This window comes from Eupeodes corollae, chromosome 1 (genome assembly GCF_945859685.1).
Source record: "Eupeodes corollae chromosome 1, idEupCoro1.1, whole genome shotgun sequence".
Lineage (NCBI taxonomy): Eukaryota > Metazoa > Arthropoda > Insecta > Diptera > Syrphidae > Eupeodes > Eupeodes corollae.
The window spans coordinates 243,044,221-243,065,004 of record NC_079147.1 but is presented as its reverse complement, the minus strand read 5'-3'; the positions used below and the strand labels follow the sequence as shown (position 1 = coordinate 243,065,004).

General features: G+C 34.7%; 1 protein-coding gene across 2 annotated transcripts in view; it reads left to right on the top strand.

Moving 5' to 3' along the window:
- LOC129954236 (uncharacterized) overlaps positions 1 to 20,237 on the top strand; it is a 124,398-nt gene extending 104,161 nt beyond the window's left edge. For both annotated transcript variants that reach the window (XM_056068012.1, XM_056068011.1), the window contains exons 4-7: positions 9,250 to 9,392; positions 9,633 to 9,789; positions 10,050 to 10,164; positions 19,163 to 20,237. In XM_056068012.1, coding sequence (XP_055923987.1) covers positions 9,250 to 9,392; positions 9,633 to 9,789; positions 10,050 to 10,164; positions 19,163 to 19,303 — 556 coding nt within the window. In that variant the 3' untranslated portion in view covers positions 19,304 to 20,237. The remainder of the gene's footprint in view (positions 1 to 9,249; positions 9,393 to 9,632; positions 9,790 to 10,049; positions 10,165 to 19,162) is intronic.
- The last annotated feature ends 547 nt before the right edge of the window (positions 20,238 to 20,784 follow it).

The window sequence follows — 20,784 nt, the reverse complement described above, 5'->3', positions numbered from 1 at the left end:
TTTCATGATTTTTCACGAGTTCGGAAACCATCCGCTTTGTTTGTGATAACGTCAGACCAAAAAACAAAAATGGGGTTTACCAAAGGGCGCTTCAATGAAACCTATAATTTGCTGACAGTATAACGCTTTGATTCAGTATTCACTTTGGATTCACTTTCATTTTTTACTTAGAGAAGTTCAACTAAATTGTTGTGAAATGAAATATAAATATAAAACAAAACAAATAATTTGTCTTCATCTTTTAATCCCCAAACGAAATGTTACAAAAACCGAAGCCATCTAGTGGCGAAACGGAGTTCGCCGGGTCTGCTAGATCTTCATAAAATGTTGTTATTAATATTTTGTAAAAGTTCTAGAAATATTGAAAGATATTCTTAACAGGATCGGAATTAATATTTGGAGAAGGTTATGTTTTCAAATAGCTTATTACTAGTTTTCAGTGTCTGACTGTTTTGCTTCTGAAGTTTGAGAAATATCAAAATTCTTTCTATTTAAAAGAAGTTTGATTTAACTTGAGCACCTTATTACTCAAGACAATTCAAATTTAAGTAGACAAATCGGTTTGAAACGTTAAAGGGGCTAAATGTAACAAAAGCAATGATAAAGAAGATACGTATTCTTTAGCTTGAAAATGGTTCCATTTCAAACCTTTAACCTCTAATTGATATTTGAAACGTACATATGTATGTTATTGATTCCCCATTTCTATATTCTACCAACAATCACTCATTAATCTTTCGGTATTACTTGTCTTATTACTTAAAGAATTGTGAAATGAAGTAAGAAACAATAATTCGTATCGACAAATATCTATATCCCTTTAAGTCCCTTAAAATCCCTTTAGTTCTTACAATAATTCACTCCAGAGAGCTAACCCCTATACACTTCACCATAAGGATATAAAGGCTCCTTCCCTTGATTTTCCACTTTACACCCTACTATAATAAATATAACAATTGCGATCAATTACACTTCACATTCAACCAAAATATACTGCAGTAAAAGGATACGCTACTGTTGCTGCTGCTGATGATGCTGAGAAAAAGGGATTCAAAGCTTTATGTTGTATATGTACTACGTGTAGTACGTGATGGAAACATTGATGGTTATATTTATGTCTTGAAAATCAAATGCAGCCACCCCTGAGGCTTTGAGTGAATATAAAAATGAAATTTACTCCAGTTCGTCGATGTTTGCTCTGTAGCCGTCGTCGTCGTAACGTCGCGTCGCCGTCGTTACTCTGCTCCCGACACCATCATTGTTATGCAGCATCAGTGCGCTATTTTACAACACTAAAAACGCCGACAGGTTGTTGAATTGAATCATTAGAAGATAAGGAAATAGTGGTCGTCCGAGTAACCAAATGACATATATTTGTACGAGTATATATACATTTCATGCATGAAAAAGAGGCGACGAAAACAGGAACGACGACGACGCACTATGTGACGTTGATGTTTATACCCTTTCCAATCCCCATCATACATCAAGAATATATAGTATTTGTCTGTTCAGGAATATATTTGTGCCAATCATTGTGTGTGACATCATCCAGTATCCTTTTTGCGAAAAATTCGTATTCTTTGAAATATTACTTAGTACCTACAATCTACATATTATATACATTGGAAGAATTGTTAAGATGACAAGTAATGGATTCATAGAAAATTACTTTCGTGGGGAGGAAAATGGATTTGAAAACTATACTAACGCCATTGTTTCCTGCAAATTGCATGCATATAAAAAAGTAGATATATAAAATTATGGATGAAATGTTCATCTTTTTGGAAAGTGGATAAGAAGCCAGTAGGTGGTTGATAGTTGATAATTCAAAACACTATAAAAGCAGTTTTAAAAGGAGAAAATTGAATATTGAAAAAAACATAGAAAAAATTGCATAACAGAATTAAAAGTTTGACGGTATCACTTTGAAGGTCCTTTTAAGGACTTTTAATGAAAAAGTATAAGAAAACATAGAAAACATTGAACGCCAAAAAAAGTACAAATAAAAATTAACTAGTTTTCCAAAAAGATTCTTCGGTAATATTTTTTGTATGATCTTGTCAAATTAAAAAAAATATAGAAAACAGTAAATTTCAATGACATTAATATCGCTGGATAAAAAAATTATCGATAAATATAAGGTGTTTCAAGACTTTTTCGGGGCCAGCACATATAAATTCTAATTAGTTAATCAAATTAAATACAATTCACGACTGGATCCCACGAACTTGCTCCTTTATGCAAAGAGTCTGTTTAAAAAAGTACCTATATAAGATTTAAAAATATATACTTAAAATAAGTTTGTCTTCAAAGCCATAAATGTCATTTGATTTGTCAAAAAAAACTTCTATTTTGAATTTTTTTTTTAAATTCGTTAGACCTGTTTTATTAAAATTATTACTAAAAAATATATTTTTTTGTTATGCAGTTGGTTAGTGATTGAATAGAAATTTAGTCTGGACAAATCATCATCATATATATTATTTCGTTAGCATGTCTTCCTTTTTCGGCTCTAATACAAACCTAATTTCAACAAATAAGGTGTGAAAACAAAGAGAATTTTCCGTAGAATATGCGAAATTCATTTTATTCAATATTAATTTATAATTTGTTGAAAATACTTAACTTTTTATTATAATACAAATATAAAATACTGGGAAAATATTATGTTGAGGGAAATGGTTTGTGTATTTGGATGAACTTATCGAATACACACCATTTTTTGTCGGTAAGCTAGTTTCATCCCAAGACACAACTCATCCTAGGACAACTCATCCCGGAAATGTAAAATACTTGTAGGCATACTTAACGAAAACATTTGTTTGTGTATTCAAGTAGTTCATTCAAAGCTTTTTTCTTTGGATAGCTTTATTTTAATTTTATGTTAGAAGAACCAGGATGGAAAATAAATTATCTGAAGATAAGAAAGAGGCAGAAAATGTATGTTTAAATTGTAAAGCGATCGCCTATTGGTTGTGTAGTTATGTAGGTAGGTGTCTTAAACGGATAAAGAATAGTTCATTGACGTGCTCAGATTTATGCAGATAGATAGATAAAGACATGTTTATGATGCTAATGAAGGAATGTTATTGCTGGTAGAAGTTACTTACTACAATCTAATCATTTGCATTTTGGATCTTAGTTTATGAAGTCACACGAAAGCAGTAGTTGTAGAGGTTGTACAATATCTATATAGGTATACGTTGAACAAGTGATACTAATAGAAAATACATATACTCTTTCTGGCCCGTTTCATTAGCTTGTACTAAGTATTTATTCTTTTATATACACAAAGGCAAGTAAAATATGTGTGAAACAACCTTATTCTTAAAAAATAATATTTTAAAATCATATATACAAAGATTCCAAGATAATACTTCTTGATAGACACTTTAAAATAGATTGTTGATTAAACATATCATATTCATTAATCCGATGCATTGGCGCTACACGGCCATCGTTGGTATTTACAAAATAAATAAAAATACATAAATATGTAGCAAATGCATTAATTTGGACAAAATATAGGAATGTAATTAAATTTTTTTCAAAATAATAAACATGGTGATTTTTTTTTTTATAATTTACAGGCACTCAAGGGGTTATTAGTACCCTTCATATGTTTTATTTAAACACAGTGCGAGCATTAGGAAAATAGGGAAGGATTTCAAAGGAGATACCGATGCACATCGGTCTTAAAGTTCTGAACATCAAAATGGAAGGGAAAAACAGAGTTGGCTAAAGCATTCTACATTCTCGATGTGCGATTTAAGAAAGAATCTCTAAAGTTGACAGTACGCCCGAAATTGAGCTCAAGGGTAAACTGATAAGCATTCCTAGAAGTGTGAGTATTACGGCTGAATTGTTTAAGGGGTGGAATGCAACTGGCTAGTTCAACAGAACATTGTTTGTCAAAATATCGATAAAACAACGAAAGGCATGAAACATTGCAACGGTGTTTTAGCGATGTAAAATTTTCGGTTATAGTTCTATCGCCTGCCTATCATTTTTAAAGCCCTTTTTTGTATTCTATCCAAGAGATTTAAACTTGTTTTAGGGGTACCTGCCCACATATGCGAATTATATTCAAGCTTTGGACGGATGAAGGCTTTGTAAATTACAGCCAGATCAGAAGGGGTGAAAAATTTCTTGCACCGTCGGAGAAATCCTAAGCACCTGGCAGCATTTTTGGCAATATCAAATATATGATCGTTCCATAAAAGGTGATCTGTGATACACATACCAAGTACTGACAGTTAATTAGTTTCTTGGATGCAAGTGTCGCTCATAGATAGTGGCATCGGGGGTGTGTTACGCTTTAACGGCAGGAGACAGCATTGAGTTTTCGAAGCATTAAATTTTACACGGTTTTTAATTCCCCATTGTACAATACTGTCAAGATCAGAATTTAATGAGCTTATCATACGCTGCCGTTGAAGTTCCATATCCGAAGGACAAGGATGTGAATCTATAAACGAGTATGAAAAGGGTACTGTGTCGTCGGCGAAACATTGAGACATATTCAGTCAGTTTTCATTTACAATAATATTCAGTTTTACTCGACTTAAGATATGTCTGAGCTAGATCAAAATTGTTTAAGTTTTGCATAACGGTTTCTTGATCTAGAAATATATTGCTCTAATTTTAGTGGCTTGTTCCCGACAACTATAGCTGCTTTGCTCTTTACTGGCTGATAATAACTTACAGACTAGGATTAAAACTACGCTTACAACTAAATAAAACTAAACCGTATCAGATTAAGACTCAGGCAAACAAAAACCCCAGAATAATCTTCTGAGTACCCCGAGTTCAGCAGTTGACTGAGCCTTGACCCACTTCCGATTAAGAATAAGACTATTCTTATTGGTAGAATATTGTTATGTTATTATTATGTTATGTTAATAACAATATTGTTCATGTAACTTTTTTAAATCAACCTCTATTATTCAAAGGAGATGCCTTTTCATAGAACGGAATTCGTCCCGAATTTGTATCTAGTCTTAAAAGAGCGATTGACCCCTCATTGAAACAATTGAACGGTGAAAGGTAAAAGTTGTCATTAACACTGTCAGTGATATTCGATTCTGAATCAACCTTTAATGAAAATGAGGCCTGCAGTTCGAACTGTTTTCAAATTGAAGTGGTCGGGAACTTTAAATATCTTGGTACTACGATCGATCAAAACATGAGTTGGATGCAACACATTTCTAGTTTGAAACAGTACTTGCGCTCTTCTATTAGGTGTTTATATCGGTTAAGAAAGTGTTGTTCTAATAGAACACTCATTACTGTTTACCATGGAATCTTCCATTCAAACTGCAATATGGGATTAGTGTTTGGGGAGGTGCCTACATGTCCAATCTAAGGCCAATCGTCATCTTACAAAAGTGCGTCATAAGAAAAATTAGTAACGCTCATCGCCTTGCTCACTCTATGTCATTGTTTATTTTTTATTTTATTTTAGGGTCTCTAAAATATTTTATATGAGAGATGGCTATATGCAAAGTCCTATATTTGATTTACGTAACTTACGTAGCATTAGCCGTCATGTTGTCTTAATTCCAGCTTTCCGCACTACTCATTATAGGAACTCCTACCCATTTGTGTCGTGTAAACTTTTTAATAATCTTCCTCATGATATAAGAGTTATAAGAACCCAAAGTAAATTTTTAAAAAATGTTAAATCATGGCTTCTTGATTTTGATCACGATGAGATAGAAGATTTGTTCTCCTATGTTGCATAAATATTAGTTTAAAATCTTTCAAATTTTAATTATATTTGTAAATTTTATTGTTAATTTTGTAAAAAAGAAAAAAAATAAAAAAAAAACAATAATCACTGTCACCCCACTTTGATTAATTTTGTCTTTTTTAAAGTGACATCTAACACTATTTATAGCTTTTATAAGCAAAATACAAAATGTCACTAGCTATTCTCAATTGTAAAAAGTAAGATTTTGTAACTATGTATATACGTTAGTTTATTATGTAAAAGAGAATAATGAATGAATAAACATAAACATAACATAAACATAATATTAAGGATCCTGTTAGTGGGTTTCAATGAGAGATTGTGCGCTCTATCTTTTTCAAAAATAGGTCTGATTGGTACTGCATGATGGGTGTTACTTATGTTGAATCGTAGATTGTTTTGTTGGAATACCATTTTTTATTTGGTTTTCTAAAAAGTCCGCAGCATCGTCGCAGGATCTGTCGTTAAAATTTCTCGAATTGTTTGTTGGAATACCATTTTTTATTTGGTTTTCTAAAAAGTCCGCAGCATCGTCGCAGGATCTGTCGTTAAAATTTCTCGAATTGTTTGGCAACTGATGTTGATATGGTAAACCAACTGAATGGGTCTAATTAATGTCTTATACATTCGAATTTTGGTGTTCTTTTGCAGGAATTTCAAGTTAAATAGTATTTTCAATGAACTAACTGCCATTTTTGTTTTTTTTTATAACCATCCTACCATGTTTATTGAAGAGGAATCGGTTTTGAAAATTGACGCCAAGATACTTTCTTTCTGAACGTGACGGTATTTCAAAATTCTGTATTGTTAGGTTAAGGGATTTACCCTCTTTAACTGCAAGGCAATGTCCTTTTCCGCTCGCATTTCTAAAGCAAGTCAATCCACATTTTCTAGGGTTAATTTTTAGTCTCCTTTTTTTAAAATAATTTTCCACAAGTGGTAGTATTTGTTTTATTTTGTTAAGAGCTAAGATTGGTCCAACATCACTTGCGAATACAATTGAGTCATCAGCATAGTGAATAGAACCCGGTTCATCCGATGTGGGATGTAAAAGAGGGAAATCATGCAAAAAGATATTAAACAAAAGTGGGCCTAAAATAGACATTTGAGCCACACCTGTATTAACGGGGAAACAGGGGTGTGTTCAGAAACTATATATATTACAGAAGTTCTGTAAGTAAAAAAGTTTTATATCAACTTAATGAGCCAATTCGGAAAATTCAGTTGGATGAGTTTAAAAATAAGACCGAAGTGCCAAAGCGAATCAAACGCTTTTTCAAGGTCAATATCCAAGCACACTGTACACGTTTTATTCCTAAGACTGTGAACTACTTTATCTTGGAAAAGAAGCAAGTGGAGTGGAGTTGCCTTTTTTAAAACCAAATTGGTTTCTTGGAATGATGAATAATGATCATCTTCAAAGAACGTGTTTAATAGTTTAGCCAGAACTCGTTCAAAAAGCTTACCGATGCTTCAGAGCAGCGAGATCGGTCGAAAGCTGTCAACCTCTCGACTTGCCTTTTTCTTCGATATTGGTTAGATCTTTACCTGTTTCCACGATGTCAGAAAGTAACCATTATTAATGCACTGGTTAAAAATAATTGATAACACAGTGTTCGGAGAGAACGGGCATTTTTTAAAAATAAAATTTGAAATGTTATCAATGCCTGATGACTTTTTGATATTGAGGTGAACGGTAATGTTCCTGGAGAACAGGCGATGTTATTTGATAAAAATGTTATTAAAGTTTCAGAATAGGTTTCTTTAAACAAATTTACGGTGGAGATGACTTTATTTTCAAAATTATGGTCATCTGTTGCTATTTCGGAATAATTTTTTGAGTAAAATTCCTTAAATGCATTTCACTTGGACTGCGTGTCGTCAAGTTCTTCTCCGTTGTATAAAAGATTCTGATAAGCAATATATCTATCCCGAACAATTTGAGACCCGTGACCCTATCAATTTCTTTAAAAGCATAAGGTGAAGGCGTAATTTTACTCACACTGGATTTAAAGCAATTATTAAGATCGAGGTTTACATTTTCCTTAATGCTTTTACTTATGCCCTGAATTTTTGACTGGAGTTCACAATATTCAGTATTCACTCTATTGAGATAACGATGGTAAAGTCTTTTGAGTTGTCCAAGCCATATGCAGTTGTGTGATTGTAAATTTTCTATATTTGAATTTCGTAAACAAATGTTGAAAAAAAATTGTTCGGAGGCCACTGTTAATTTTGATTTTGATTAAAAAAAAATGCCAGAAAAATGTTCAGAAATGATAAGGTAGTCTAAGGAATCGACAATGTAGTACATCAGGTGAATTCCACTTCTATTGACAATGTTTTCCTCTTAACGCATATTCAAATATTGGGACTACTTCACTGCCAGTGTAGAAAAATTGTCGCTTTAATGAAGCCATAGTGCAAGACAGTGTTCAAGTGGGTCCGCATAAGTCTGTTCACAGTAGTTGTTCAAAGCAACTTCGTATGTCAGTATGTTAAAAAAAGAGCTTTATCTGCATCCATATAAGATTCAGTTAACCCAAGAATTGAAGACAACAGAACAATTGGCTGGATGCGGCAGAGAGATGTTTAAAAAGTGATAACCAATTTTAAGGATCTCATTATTATTCACGGAGAGCTCTGAGGGTGGACATTCAACTCTAAAAACAATTGACACACAATTGGTTGATTATAATCAATTAACATAATTAAAATACCTTTTCTGTCAACAATTCGTGACTTTTGCAATCATTCATTTGAATTTAGATTATTTAATTCAAAGTTTCACAAAAATTAATATATTTAAATATATTTGGTCCTTCGAGCCGGATTTGAACCAGCTATCGGCGGCTAAAAAACATAGAAAACATCAAATAACAAACTTTTAGTTGTTTAATTCCAGGATTAAGGGAATTGCTTGGTTTATTTCTTTATTATGCCCAATTTCCCCGCTCCATTTTCAAACTTAACTCCATTGCTTTCGTCATCTGTAAAAAAGCAATTACATTCGACAAAGTTGTGTGCTTAATTGGTGTATTGCAAATGCAAATTTCGAAAACTGATATGGTGTCAGAGAAACGAAACTGAAATGCACACACGCTAAAGAAATGCTTTCGCACTTGACATAGGACATCTTCAACTACCAACTACACTTCACTATACGTAGATACAGATACATATGTATATTATATGCAATATAAGAGAAGAACGAGGACGAGGACGAATGAGCAAAACGACTGCATGCATGATGAATTGCAGTGTCATGCATCGTTATAGGGCAAATAATGTAATTAGGGTGGTAAATTCCTGTCGATCTGTCACTTCAACATCAAGATGAATGCGGAATGGAATGGGAAAATATTTTTAAACTACCCCCGAAGCCAGAACAACCCCAATAACCACACCCCACATTTATAACCATCATCCTGAGTAAAAGTCCTTCATTAACCACTGTTTCTCTTTCTTCCTCTCTCTCTCTGTCTTTTGTATAGGGAACTGCGTAAGGGAGTCCGTTGCATACAGAGCTACACAAGAAGGTGCATGGATCTGCAGCAGAGGAATCAATTTAATAAATTATACCATGGCACTAATCAATTCATTCGGGATTTATGCAATAAAGGCGAATTCCAGGACGGTAAGCATTTTCAACATTTTCCAAAATAAATTTTATGATGTTGTGTGATGGAGGGAAGGGGCGGAGTTGGAGAGTGTGACGAGGACGATAAAGACGATTTAATATGCAACTATTTTGTATCGCCTGTCCTCACCTCGACTCAACTCAACTCGACTCGTTTCGACTCTTCTTTATCTCCTGCATCTGAATTATTTTGAAATGAACGAATTTATTATTTTATTTCTTGTTCATCTTTTCCAGAGTATCTTAAACATGCACCTTGCTCAGAAGCAGCCAAAAAGGAGTTTGAGGTGTGCTCTTCAAAATACAAAGAGACAATGGTCTTTATGAAGCCGAATAAGAATCAAGAAAACCATGAGAATATTACACTCAATGAAAATATCAAAACGATATGCTGGTAAGTTTATACATTGCTTGATTGGACTTAGTTTTGGTCTTGGTCTTGGTTTTGGCCTGGATCTCTGGGTCTTATGGTTAAGCAACTTGGTCAAAAGACAACAACTTTATAGTCTTTCGATATAATAATAATTTGTGCTTTGGGACATTAGATTTTCGTTTTTGATACACCAAACTTACAGTGTTATATCTTGACATACCTATAAATAAACACTCCTACATAATATATTACGATATAATAAATAATATCCTTCTTTGCAGTTCTATAAATGAACTTGTCGATTGCTCGGAGGATGCAGCAAGACAAGTTTGTGGTAACGAAGCGGCAAAATTCACTAGGGAACTTGTGGACAAGTATGCGAATAGTTTGACAAAGGTAAGTTGTTTCTTAATCAAAAGAATTTCTTTTGAAAATTATTATTAGTCTCGTTTTCTTTATGTATGTATGTTTTTTTACAATACAATAATATAGGGTGGTCCTTTTATTAAAACATTTTTAGTATTTTCAAGACAAGTAAATAAGTTTGTTTAAAAATATTTCTTCAGACCCAAAAACTTTTTTAAGGATGTTTTGATGGTTTTTCTTGAATCCAAAAATATTTGGTTTTGAAAAGAAACATCAGTGACAGTTTGTTTGTCAAAAACCCTGAGCTTTTATCATTAGATCTTTTCTTTCGAGAAAACTTTTACAAAATTTAAAATATGTGCTACCTTCATTTTTTCTTGAAGCTTATGACTAGAGATAAAATTATAATTGTTTAAATCAAATATTAATTTTACATTTTTAAGAAACCTACACAAGAAAACATAAGGTTTTCAAAAGTATTTTTAAAACAATGTCGAAAACATTGTATAGGTAAACATTCCTAAGAAGGAGAAGAAATTAGCTTGGGGTTAGTTTTTAAATAAGTAAAAATCCTATCAAAGGTTAAAGATATTCCAGAAATATTTAGTAAAGGGTCTTTTAAATTTTTTTTTTGTGATTATTGGGTGGCACCATCCCACGCATCTTTGTAAAATTTTGAGACATAAATCAACAACTCTTTGTTTTGGTATCATTCTGAATATTATTAGTTTTGGAATAATAAATGGAAGCCACTTACAAAATAAAATTAAAAAAGGCCACAAGGTAACGGTAACTTTTTGACTTGACTTTTGAACATGAAAGGTCTTAACAAGTGGCATTGCAGGAAAAGTAAGGTTATTTCCGTAATAAGGGCAAAGTTTTTTGAAATGTCGTTGATAACAATATCATCCAATTCAAGCTAAGAGAACTTGGTTATTACGATATAGCCTTCACCATTGACAATATACATTTCTCTCGCACTAACTTACCATGTGAATTAGTATTGTTCCCGATTCTATAGTTATTTTAACTAAATCATTAAATCATGTAAAGGGTGGTCTTCAAGAAAAACCATAATTAAAAATATAAAGGCTAGCCATTATTTACTTACTTAAGGTGGCGCTACAGTCTGGGGCGGACCTGGGCCTCAACCAACATGCGTCTCCAGCCAGCTCGGTTGGTTGAGGTATTCACCCACCTGAGTCGCAGTCTTCTTCCTCTGCGCCGTCCCTCGGGATTGGATTCGAAGACCTTCCTTGCTGGACCAATGCTGTCAATTCGCTCTACATGACCTATCCATCTAAGCCTTTGAACTTTAATTCTGCTAACTAAGTCAATGTCGCTGTACAGCCCGTACAGTTCGTCGTTATATCTTCTCCTCCATTCTCCATCTATTTTTTGACAGGGTCTAAGCCTCAGCGCCATAAATGAGAACCGGGATGATGAGTTTTTTATAGATGGTCGAGAGGGGGCTTTACTTCGCAATTGCCTTCTAAGTTCAAAGAAGCAGCGATTTGCAAGAGTTATTTATCGTTTGATTTCAGCGCTGATGTCATTGTCTGTGTTAAAAGCGGTGCCTAGGTAGATAAAATTCTTAACTACCTCAAAGTTAAAGCTGTCCAGAGTGACGTTTTGTCCAAGCCATTGTTTTTATATGTCCCTTTTTGATGACAGCATATACTTGGCCTTGCCCTCATTGACCACTAAACTCAAAACCTTCGCTTCCGTCGCAATATCCGAAAACGCTGTACTGACATCACTCTTTAATCTTACAATTATCTCAATATCATCTGCGTATCCAAATAATTGGATGGACCTTTGGAAGATTGAGCCTCTACTGTTGACGATTGAGTTTTTTCACAATTATTTCCAGAACGATATTGAAGTTGCATGAAAAAACCTTTTTTGACATCAAATGCATCGGTGAGATCTTTTCCGACTTTGATAGAGCAGCGTGCATACTCCATAGTCATTCTGCACAAACGTATAAGTTTGACAGGGATGCCAAAGCTATACATTGCTCTGTAGAGCCCTATGGATGCTATCATACGCGGATTTAAAATCGATGAAGTGGGTATCGATTTGAAGCTCCTGGGTTTTTCCAAGATCTTTCGTAGTGTTAATATTTCGTCGATAGTGGACTTTCCTGGTCTGAAGCCACACTGATTGTTTGTTGTTGACGAACGGCTTCAGACGTTGACATATATAATTTAGAGAAGTGGTCTTTCCATATTCTCAACATAGACTGCGGTTCAACTATGATGTTCCCCTGATCGTCTTTACAGACTTCGGTTCGTGGCTGGTTTGGGAGGTTTTTTTTACCTTTTGGTAAAATTTAAAAACCTCATTCCTGTTGTGACATCCTTCTATCTTCTCGATCGCGCGCTTCTCATGCTCTCTTTTTTTCCATCTAATAAGCCGGTGTTCCTCTCTCCTCTTCTGCTCGTAAGGCTCGCTCCTTAAGAGGTTACTTGAGACTTGATCAGATAAGGACATGGCAGTTTTTGCGACTGTAGCCATCTTTTATCGAAATTTCTCACAGTTCTTCCTTGTTTTGGCTTGGACCGGGATATCCGTAGCCGTACCTTTGCTACAACGGGGTAGTAATCCGAATCAATGTTGGCCCCTCGGAAAGTTCGGATATCCTTTATACTGGAGAAGTGTCGTGCGTCGATCGCAATGTGGTCAATCCGGTTGACAGTTGATTGAACTGGAGACTTCCATGTCCCCTTGTATATATTAAGATAGGTGAACTGCGTACTCATTACGATAAGATATTTTTATTGTCATAGCCAGGGCACTGCTCATAAGTCTTGTCCAAGAGCTCAAAAAATATGTCTTTGGTGTCTTCATCTTTCTCCTCAGTTGGGGCATGCGCGCATATTGGACTTATGTTGGCGGATTTAGTCTTGATGGGGATTGTCGTGATGCACTCGCTCACACTGTTAGAACTGAAGACTTTTTGCTTGAGTCTAGTTCCAACAACAAATCCACACCCAAATAGACGCTGCCTTTGTTCTCGGTAGCAGTCGGTTAGGCTAGCCTTTATTATTTTTAAAACGAGTAAGTGGCCGTTGTAGCTAGATCGAATAAATTTCAGTCGATAGGCAGACTTTTCTTCCACTTTTTGCAGCATTTGTGGAAGTAAATCAGCAGTAACGTGCCAAACATTTTTTCCAAGGCTTTGATCGTATCGAGCTTATCTGCATAGACAAGCGACTTCACACAACTCCACAAAAAATAATCTTGTGATGTTAAATCCCACGATCTTGGAGCCCACTACACGAGATAAGCCGCTCACCAAAAGCTACCTTTAATAAAGTAATTCTTAAGTTTGCGGTAAGGCTTTGACGGCTTTGTTGCTGGAACCAAAGGTCAACCACATCGAAATCCTCCAATTCAGGCAAGAAAAAGTTATTTATCATAGTTTTATCTAGCTTTCTCTATTGACTGTAAAACTATGAACGGCGGCTTCATTTTTGAAGAAATATGGGACAATATTTCCATCTGCTTATAGTGCACACCAATTAGTAACTTTTTGAGGATGTAATGGCCCTTCGAAGCGTCTCAACAGTGCCATGATTTCGATCGCTCCAAATACGACGAATTTGCTTATAAATTTACCCAATTAAACAAAAATAAGCTTCATAGCTGAACAAAATTTTGTTGTGATCATCGGGATTAGTGGCAATCTCGTTCGACATATTTGAACGAGATTTTATTCTTGAACGAATGAGATTTTGTAAGCCCACAAACCAAGATCCTTCCACAACATCTTCCATGAAGTGGATAGACACAGCTCTAATTTTTGCGTGCAATAGACTCATTCCAGGCTTCTTCGCTACTCTGCTCTACAGTAACAATAGCGTCTTGGGTGCGTAAAGGAAGGCGTCTCTGAGGTTGCTCATAATCCGCTAGAGTAATAGTGCTGCGAAACCAATCCATGAAACCATTATGTTGGTAATAAATTTGCACGGAGTAAGATTGTTCATTATAAAATGGCAAACCAAACTTACTGAGCACAAATCAAGTGACTGCTATCAAAAACAGATTGCAAAATGTACGTCTGAGAAAAAACACTAAATTAAAGTGGACCACATCACTGAAAATGATTACTGAACTAGGAAATCAAATGCATTCTCTTAATAGGTCAATAATAACAACCCCTTAATGAATGGATAAGCACACACTCAAAGGGATATTACTACCCTTATTATGCATACCCAGTGTGAGCATTAGAAGAGGAGAGATAGTTTGAAATTGAATATTGCAATGACTAGGAAAAGCAGTACGTGGGAAGGCATTCAACATTCGCGTAGTCCGGGTAAAGAACGAATATCTGTATTTGAAAGTATGACTGAAGTTGGACTCAAGGGTATATTTATGAGCTCTCCTAGAAGTACGGTTTAACTGTTTAAGGGGAGGAATGCAGCTGGCTATTTCACTAGAGCATAAACCGTTAATATAACGATAAAAACTGTTCAGACAAGAAACCTTACGACGATATTCAAGTAAAGCAAATGAACCGATGATATTATCATTTATCAATTTAAATGGTGTACGTTAATACTATCCAAGAGGCTTCAGTAAGTTGCAGGAGCACCAGCCGAGAGATGGGAGTTATACTCAAGCTTTGGACGTATGTAAGTCTTGTAGATAACAGCCAGATCAGAAGGGGTGAAATATTTCTTGCATCGCCTAAGGAAACCCAAACACCTTGCGGCATTTTTGGCGTAATCTTGTATGTGATCGTTCCACAAGAGGTAGTTTATGACACCATATACCGAAAAATGGGTTTAAATGATAATGAGGGCAAAACAAAGTACATGATGTCGTCAAGAAAGGACATATAACACCGACGTCTTGGTCAAAACGTCACCATCGACAGACGTAACTTTGAGGTAGTCAAGGACTTCGTCTACCTAGGCTCCGCTGTAAACTCAGAAAACAACACCAGCGTTGAGATCAAACGCAGAATTACTCTTGCTAACCGCTGTTTCTTTGGAATAAGAAAGCAATTAAGTGGCAAAGTCCTCTCTCGAGAGACCAAAGTATTGGTATATAAGACTCTTATCATCCAAGTCGTGCTATACGGTGCAGAAGCATGGACTATGACAAAAGCGGATGAAAACACCTTGGGTCGTTTCTAGAGAAAAGTTCTTCGTCTGTTCTACGGTCCCGTATGCATCGAAGGGGAGTGGAGTAGAAAATGGAACGACGTGCTGTACGGGATGTACAGCGACGTAGACTTAGCCAGAAGGGTAAAAGTCCAACGACTAAGATGACCCACAGGTCAGCGCAGTAGAGGAAAACCGCTGATCAGGTGGCGCGCACAAGTGGAAGTGACCTCACCCAACTTGGAGTGCGAAACTGGAGAAATCTAGCTAGGGACCGAGCTAGAGGGAGAAGTTTGTTGGGTGAGGCTATAGTTCACACAGAACCGTAGTGCCACCTTAAGTAAGTAAGTTAGTATACCGAAAATATCAAGATGTTCAGTCTCATCGATGCAAGTGCCATCAATGGATAATGACAAGGGGGGTATATCTTGCTTTAACGATACAAGGCAGCATTGGATTATCGAAGCATTAAATTCCACGTTGTTTCTTATTTCCCATTGAGGTCGGAATTTAATAAGCTAATCATATTTTGTCGTTGCAGTTTCACATCCAAAGAAAAGGGATGTGAGCCTGAAAACGAATAAGAAAAGCTAAGGGCGATTTTGTTCACTACTGCTTCAATTGAAGCAAACTCTCAAGTTGACAAACTTGAGAGTTGACTTTAAGTCGAGAGTTAAAACAAAAGTTAAGTATCTATTTTGTTCACTATTTTTTTCATAACTCTCGAGTTTGAAAAACAAAAGTTGGCCAACTTTCAGTTTTGAAAATATCCTTGGGATATTTGTGACAGTCAATACAAATTATGTCAGTTTTTAATTTGAAAAGCAACCGAGCTGTTGATGTTTTGATTTTAAAATTAATAAAAAAAAAAAAATAATAAACATGAATATCAAGGAAACGACAAAAAGAATGTCTAAAGTGCTTTATACTCCCAAAGAGGAGGATTGGTTAGTTAAAAATGCTCTTTTATACAAAACAGTGATAGAAAATAAAAATAAAAAATTAAATGAAGTTTGTTGAAGCGACCAGTGTTATTTATTGAGTTTTCATGTGAAGATTAAGTTTTAAAATATCATATTTAGCTACATATCTAACATTGGCTGAAAATATGAACGCAAAAATCGAGCGCGAACGTTATGAGTAGTTGCGGAAGCTGATCCCAAAAGCGTATCTGAAGGAACATCTGCAGCGGCCAGCATATTAGCAAGTGGCACAAGCCACTATTACTGATTGAACAGTGTCAAGCCTACACCTCAATCCAGTTGCTAAAACTGGAAACCGCCTTTTCCAAACGCCATATGAACGTTCCACACAATTGCGAGTTCGAATTTGTGATTCGTTATACAAGTTTTCTACTGCGTTTGTGACATTGAGAAATGGTGTTGCAAGAAAGGTGGTATTTGTATAGCCCGAATCTCCAACAAGGATAAAATGCTCGAACTCTCCGTCTTCAAACCGTTTCTTTAGACTCGACATGTTGAAAATTCGCTGATCATGAGCAGACCCCTTTCAAAAGAGAATAATGATGAATATCTTTACGAAATTTTTCATTTTTAAAGAGCATAAGCTGTACCTGCCACCGAGCCACGATATCGTTAATTTTTAAATTAGCTGCAGACACCGTCTGGACGTTCAACGAGAACCACCCTTTTCGATTTCTGAAGTTTTCTGCATCTGTTCCACCTGGCGATTGAATTCGAATATGGGTGCAATCTATTGCACCAATAATCCGAGGGAACTTTGCCACTGCAAAAAATTCTTTAGCTGCTTTCAAGCGCTCGTTTTGCGTTTGGGGCATTTGAATATACCGTGGGAAAAGTTCGGCAAGAGCTCTGGACACACGTTTCAACACAACGTGTACACTTGTAATACAAACCCCTGAAAAATCCGCGACTGCTAGTTGAAAAGATCCAAGCGCATAATACCTTAATGCAATTAGCAATTGCGTGATAGGTCGTAATTCGCGTGATCTTTTTAGAAAAATGCAAAATATTTCACTTCCAAACGAGAAAATTTTACCTCCTTTCATCACACGGCAAGGAATCCTTTATTTCTTCTAGCACCATCATTGTCGTGCGTTTTGAGAGACGGAAACGATGCAAAAAGTCTAGGTCATCCCACTTGTTTAATTGAATGCGTTTGAACATTTTATATTCCCGTCTCTCAATTTGCAGACTTTCTTCATCTTCGCTGCTTGAAGATGAATATGCCGAATTTTCCCAAAAATAATTTCTTCGATACATTTTTGTTATTTTTTTTAATATATAAAACAAAAGTTTTCTTCTTAACTTCTACTTTTTCGGGAAGTTATGAAAATCAAAAGTTTGTAAACTCTCGAGTTTAAAACCGAAAGTTATAAACGTCAACTTTGAGTGAACAAAACCGAATTCTCAAGTTGACAATAAAAATCCCCAAGTTATGTTCAACTTCTAGTGAACAAAATCGCCCTAAGAGTATTATCATCAGCGAAACAATGTATTGGATTAGAAGTTGCAGACAGGAGATAAATATTAAAAATGAGAAAGAGCGTTGGAGATAGAGCAGAGCCCTGTGACACGACAGCATTAATTTTTTATTTTTGAGACTTGAATCCATCCAATACTTCTTGTATTGGATGGACGTTAGTGCAATCGGTCGGTTATTAGAGGGTAAAGAAGATTCGCCTATTTTGGGGATGGGCTGTACAAATGCGGTTTTAAATCCTCTCGAAACGAGACCAGAGGAGTAGGAGAGATGAAAAAGCTTACGCAGCGATGAAGAACACCTCTTCAGAACAATAGCTGGGATACCATCGGGACCAGCAGATTTGTGTGTGTTAAGATTTCTAAGGACTCGTCCCAAAGAATAACTTACTCGCTCAAGTACAGGCGGAGTCATAACACTCACTGCCAGCGCAGAATTGGCGGCGAACTGCCTAGCAAAGAGATTAGCTTTCTCTTAAGAGCTAACAAGCGATATGTCATTGACAACGAGCGTCGGAACCGAGGAAGATGAAGAATTCCTTATGATTTTTATTTTTTGCCGTAATTTTTGTTCATGTAAAAATTATGTCCGTCGTATATGGGCATTCCTGGCTTGTTTGAACTTTTTCCGGCTTTCCTCTGAATGGTTGGCTTTATAGCAACGGAAAGTTGGCCCTTACAACCTCTTTACAGCTAGCAGCAAACCATGTGTTTTCCTTAGGTCTGATGCTTTTAACCCAGTTCGGGATAAAAGTTATCATTCATAGCATAGTGACCAGTTAAAGAACCTGAAGTTAATATTGAGACCGTCCCAGTTGGCTTTCTCGTATTGATAAACGGTTCTTTTAGGAGCTCTTTTTGTAACAGGACAGTTTTAAAATTTGCTGATTTAACACAATGGTCAGATGTGCCTAGATTAGATAGAACACTAATAGTGTACTTATCAGGGTCAGAGGTAAGAAACAAGTCAAGAGTGTTTTCTACTTGACCTTCGACGTCAGCGAAGATTTCAGCACACACACCATCGGGTGTTGTCTTTATTGAATGTTTAAGCCATAAAGAGTTTTGTACATTGACATCGCCCGTAACAACGATTTCAGTGCGAGGATATGACCAAACAATATTTGTCATAACACATTGACAAAACACAAACAAACTGAGTAAATGACACTTAATTAGACAGCTGTCATTTCAACAATATGGCCGGTATATGCTGTCAAAATTCAAAAGCCCTGATTAGAAAACCATTTAAAAAAAAAAAATTTTAATAATTTTTTCAGGCTCAATTATGTAATTTCTTTCCAATTTATACAAAAACGATACAAAATTACCATATCGCAATAATTCTCTTTTATTAAAATACAATTAAACTCTATAATCAAATTTTATTTTTTTGTTCATGCTATTATCAAAAATGTACACTAATTTTCCAATTATCTCTTCCTTCAGCTCTATTGTGAAGAATACACACGGCATCCGGGTTCATGTAGAGACGGAGATTCTGGAACCGGACATCGACATCAATCACAATCACTGCTTGGGCTTTCAATAGCACTAGTGATTGCCCTCACATATCATCAAAGAAGATAGATTCTATCATAAGCTATATATTATGATGGTAAATAAAATTCTAGCAATGTTGACATTGCACGAGTTAAATCATATAAAGATACCTCCAGCCACTCAAAAACGCACCCCTTAAAAATGAAGAAAACAAAATCACAATCCCCCGAAAACACTCGGTAAAGCAATTTCGAAACTTTAGTCAATTTCTTAGATAAGATTTAAAAAAAAAAAAACAAACAAAAATTGTTAGCATCATATCATGTTAAAAAGCGCTCATATCAACGCAATGTATATTCTTTGTTTTTTAAAACATATTTTTGTATTTCTTTGAAATAGTTTGAAAACTGAGCGAAAGTTTTGACACGTTTTATTAGCAACACAAATTTTTTGACTTATCACAGAGCAAAACAAATTTTTTGAAAACAGTCAAGAACATAAATCTTAATTACAACAATAGAAATAAATTTATCAAAATTACCCCTAAAGTAAACAAAATAAATAGAAATTATACTAAAAAATGCGCTTCAAAATGGAATATAAAGAAAATGTAAAAAAAATCATTAAGTAAGAAAAAGTATAAAACTGCAATGAATAATGCAGCGTTGATCGATTAAATTAGATAAGTTAAGAAAATGTGTCGGTGAACAGTATCGTTACTATTGTAATGCCATTAAATTAAGAAAAATAAAAATAATTAAGCACAAAAACCCCAACAGGTGACAATTATAGTGGCAGTGAGTTATGTTTTCTTTTGATTCAACATAATTTCTTTTCAATTTGGAGTCCCACAAGGTTCCATTTTAGGAACTAACATATCTCTTTGACGGTTCATCAAGAATTATTATATCACTTCCACCACACTGCCACACGAACTGCCACCTGTCAAAACGTTAAGTAGTTCTAGAGAATTAAGTTTAATGAAATTAAAAACAAACAAAATCATAATTAATTAAAAAAATTAAAAAACATAATAACAACACACATTATAACAAAAAGGCATACGTATGTGTAGATAATTATTTGTAATTATTCTTAATTTCAAACCAGTACCTTAAGATATTATTATTTTATAAATAAATAATCAAAACCGCTTAGATTTAATTTCCAATCGAAACGGTTTCCTTAAAACTTAAATGAGTTTATTAAATAGTAAATGTTATTTTTTTAATTTTTTTGTAAATGTTAAGTTGTAAAATTTTTGCACAAACGAAATTTAAATTTGTAAACATCATAAAAAAGACCAAAAATTATTTTAAAAAAATATTATTATATAAAAACAAATTATATATATATATATATATTATATACAAGGAAAATCACACATTAATTATAAACAATGTAGAAAAATTAATATTTAAAGATTTTAAACTTAAAATTAAAAAAAAAGTATTTTTTGAGAGGTATAATAAATTGATAGTGGTAACTCCTAATTCTTTCTCTATGATAAAAATATGCTTCATTAAGTTTAATAATTTTTTGTTTTGTATAAACCATGTTAAATAATG